Genomic DNA, 4,591 nt, shown 5'->3' on the forward strand with positions numbered 1-4,591 from the left:
TGAGGGTAAAATTACAAGTTATTCAAACAGACACAACAATCTTCACACTCTCTAAACCTTGACCAAATATACTTATGACTAGCCAACTATTAGTCATGTAAAACCATAACCAAGAACACACACAGAGAGCATGACAATATGTAACTACAAGTCTAGAAAATTAATAGTGACAACCTAGGCACTCAGAAGAACCCGTCAATCTAGGCATCCCTTGTGCTAGCAACAACTACGGTGAAAGTGTGTGAAAACATCATAATCAAATAAACAGCAAACAACAGATAATGATGACTAGTCAACCGCAAGAACACAAACCCACAAATGCATGAACATCATGCGATGACTAGTCAACTATCAAGAACACAAACCCAGAAAATAAAGAAGCTGCAAACTAGAAATTGTTCACCCAAAAACCTACCACTAGGAAAAACTGAGGGTCATCAACCGGTCGGGCAATCTACTAAGCAAAGAAGATTCTTACAAAGAAACACAAGCAAGCTCAAGAAATCCTAAATCTATTTAGGAAGATAAGCTATACCTCCTTTGTGCAATCTTTTTCTCCAACTTAGCAAAACCAACAGCTTAGTCCTTCATGGCAATGGCAGCTCCTTCTTCTGCTCTTTCATCCCATGGCACCAGATAGCCAACTCAAACTCAAACAAAAACCAAAATTTGGATTCAAGGAAGAATGACCAATTTCTTCAAGAAACAATGCTCTTGAAGAAACCAATATTGAATATGACCTAGATGTATATGAGAATGTGTTTGTTTTAGCTAGATGCAGATTTCATATTTCAAAAGTAGTTTTCGAAAAATCAATTTAAAAAACTCATAGATGAAAATTGTGGTTTTCTCTTGAGAAAAAAGAGAGCAAAAAGATGGAAGAAACCTTTTCAAACACTCACCTCAAAATTGACAGCAGCCAAAGGAGGAATCATTTGGCTTTTACCCAAAAATTCCTAGGTCAGAAAGTACACATGGCAACAAAGGAAATTCGCAGAGTAGGACAAAAAAGGTTTGTTAAGATCTAGCTGGAAACCATTGATGTCACATTCCAGGATCAACTCCGTCGTAGCACGATATTGTCCGCTTTGGGCCCCCCCTCTCTGGCCCTCACGGTTTTATTTCTGGGAGCTCACGACCAACTTCCCAGTGGGTCACCCATCCTGGGATTGCTTTGGCCCCCAACTCGCTTAACTTCCGAGTTCCTACAACTCCAAAGCCAGTGAGCTCCCAAAAGGCCTCGTGCTAGATGGATGCGGATGTGCACATATAAGGCACATCATCCCCCCTCTGTTGGTTGATGTGGGATCTTACAATCCACCCCCCTTAAGGGCCCGACGTCCTCGTCAGCACACTCGCACCACACGGAAGAGTGGCTCTGATACCAAATTGTCACATCCCGGAATCAACTTCGCCGTAGCACGATATTGTCCGCTTTGGGCTTCCCTCTCTGGCCCTCATGATTTTATTTTTGGGAGCTCACGACCAACTTCCCAGTGGGTCACCCATCCTGGGATTGCTCTGGCCCCCAACTCGTTTAACTTCGGAGTTCCTACGACTCCGAAGCCAGTGAGCTCCCAAAAGGCCTCGTGCTAGATGGATGCAGGTGTGCACATATAAGGCACATCACCCCCTCTCCGTTGGTTGATGTGGGATCTTACAATTGAGCTGGAAATCCTACTGATGCTAAGGATGACTAGTCATACGAAAACAAGATGACTAGTCATAATCTTAAGAAATCTAACGAATGCAATATGATGCAATGGACAAATTACATTTTGCCAATAATTAATCTTTCATAAGATAGTAGCCATATAAGAATACTTAGAGAAACTATTTTGAATCTAAACTTGAGCTTGGGTTAGAATGTATGTCCTATTACAATATTGTCAAGGGAAGCCAAAAGAAAAACTCAAAATGCATACACTTAACAGACCCCTATATTGGATATAATAGTGAATTCCCCAAAAAAACTTTGTATTGCAAGTGTAGCTCTTAACCACTTGAGTTACAAGTCCATGAATACTTATATGATTTTCTTTATGATGATTGATATCTATGTCATTCAATTTTCTGCTATTTATGCTTTCAAAATTGAGAAATTTATAATAAGACTCATTTCTTGCATTGATTGTATATATAAACACTAAAAGCTATAAATTGAAGAAAAAAAAACCAAAAGGAACAAATGATGTGTACGAAATATCATTATTATCCTTGCATTATGATTTTTAGAAGACAAAATAAACTCTTATGGTATTGTTGTAATTTTTAAGTTTTTCAAGGCTTGTATGGTATATTTGGTCCCTTTGAGAAGTCAAAATGAGTTTTTTCTTAAGGTTTGAGTATTATAGGGCTTTTTTATGTTTTGGGCTCTACACTTATAGGCTTACATGTGAAAAGCCCTTCAAAATTCAAGAATTACAAATTTGAATGGAGTTGCGAAGGTAGTTTATTATGAGGTGTTCAAAATATGGACCTAGATTAGAAAACGATTCAGATTACAATATAAAAGCGATCTTATTTAACCCCTAAAATCTAAATGGCTCCCTTTTTTATACAAGCAATATTAAGAGAGGGAGAAATTGAATATGGGGGATGAAAAATTAATTAATTAAAATGCTAAATGAGTTGGTGAACCAGGTCTCCCCTTAGCAAGGAAAACACCCTTTTCTCCTGTCACACATTAATGGAATGATATTCTTCTCATTCAGAATGTTGCACTCCATTCTACAAGTTCTTTCTACCTGCAAACCGAATAAATTAAGAAAAAACATTAAACAAAATGCAGTCTCCAATAGTAACAACAATTAACATGCCCAAGTTTTTTTGGGTTACGATGACAAACAGTTTTTCTTATTGTAGTTATTACAGTTGTTGCTTGTTTGTTTTACGTTTTAGTGGTACTTCAATTATATCTCGACTTACATTTTGGTCCATCAATTCAAGTATAGATACAAATAAAAAAATAAATAAGAACTAATTAAAAAGAAGTGCACTAAATAAATGAGTATGTACGTTGGAGTGAAACGAAATGACTAATAACTGCACGGAGATTTGCCTACTTATAGAACTTCATCAGAGAGGGTGTGACTCAAATTGAATAAGGCAAGCAATGAATCCTTTGGTTTGATCCAACTAATGCATTGTTTCAATTTCAACAGTCACAACCTAAACCTGAACCTACCGCAGTGTGTAGACACAGTCCAACATCTATATAAATGTTTTATTAATAACTTCCCACAATGAAGGGGTTCGAAACCCTTCTTTGCCATCAATTTCCAACAATTTGGAACGTCTTTATGACTCAACTTGTTAAGAATATTTTACTCTTGCACTCGAGATCTTAACTTCGATTCGCCGTCCTCAATATCACTTTCCACAATGAAAATTGGAATGATTGCCTACACAATTTGTCCACTAAAATAATACGTTATTTTATTGCAAACCAACCTACTTATATCTCCATCTACCATAGAAAATTTATTTAAACTTTCCTAATTAACAATTAAAAAAAAAAGAAGTAAAACTTCTAATCATCCATTTTGTTCCGTTATCTTCTTTAATTAATTAATCAACAAAGTACTGAATCATGGAAAGATAACGTTTGTAAGCTCCTGCACCTGAATATGAAGACTACAGAAGAGCCTTCCTTCAAAGGACTCAAAGGAGGAAGCATTAAGTAGCAGAAGCCCATCCTCTTCCAAATCAACCAAGATTTGTGATAATGGACTCTTCTGGACCACATATGAAGAAATCTGAAGCACAACTTCTCTGTCATTGAGCCAACTCACTGCAAATGCAGAAGCAGATAAAGAGCTCAAAGCTGCACTTCTGCTTTGCTTCTCATTGTAAATTGGATCTCCCTGCTGCTGCAACCTACGAAGTCTTGATAACAGTTCTTCCTTTTTCTGAATCAGTCCTTTCACTTGTTGTTGCAGCTCCGGTATGTATTTCACGGCCCGTGAAATTGCGGCTGGATTGCTTAGTTTTTTCTGCACATGTTGTTAAGAGTGTGAATTCCACGTCTGGGAATTAAAGCCTGGCCTATCTTGGGCCGGAATTTGGATTGGATACTCACATTCTAATACATTGTGTACGCAAAGTTGGCAACTCTATAAGAACTAAGATTAAAACACTACAATAATTTGCAAGAAATTAATTGATCATGGACAGTTGAATTACATACCATTTGATATGATGCTGGAAGCAAGGAACGAAGAGTGGAATATAAAGTGTTAATCTTTTTGCGGTCATCGCGCTCACTGGCATTGTGGTTAAGCTTCTTAACCACCGTGAGGTCGCGGCCGCCGCTCATAGGGGAAGACGGTGTGAACTCAAACTGATCGACTCGTTGATGAGGAGAAACACAATGAAGAAATGACTCTGCAAATTCGTTGCCTTCATTGATCATTATCTGTTTGTAGCCAGTTTTGGTAAATGGACCAAAAATGGTCTAAAGGTTAAAAAGAATATTTTAAAGATAAAACCAGACCCATTAACGTTTGTCTTTTCTTAAAGGGTTATCCTTTTCCCAACGGACCTCTTTGAATGAATCAATAAGAAGGCCCAAATCGTGAAAACCAGACAT

General features: G+C 37.5%; 1 protein-coding gene across 1 annotated transcript; it reads right to left on the reverse strand.

Moving 5' to 3' along the window:
• On the reverse strand, window positions 2,652–4,591 carry LOC18771563 (transcription factor ORG2). Its single transcript, XM_007203194.2, has 4 exons — window positions 4,544–4,591; window positions 4,190–4,456; window positions 3,624–3,995; window positions 2,652–2,747 (listed from the first exon to the last, which is right to left on the reverse strand). Exons 1-4 carry the CDS (start codon window positions 4,589–4,591, stop codon window positions 2,652–2,654), a joined length of 783 nt encoding a protein of 260 aa, XP_007203256.2.

The sequence above is a fragment of the Prunus persica genome, chromosome G7 (genome assembly GCF_000346465.2).
Source record: "Prunus persica cultivar Lovell chromosome G7, Prunus_persica_NCBIv2, whole genome shotgun sequence".
Classification (NCBI taxonomy): domain Eukaryota; kingdom Viridiplantae; phylum Streptophyta; class Magnoliopsida; order Rosales; family Rosaceae; genus Prunus; species Prunus persica.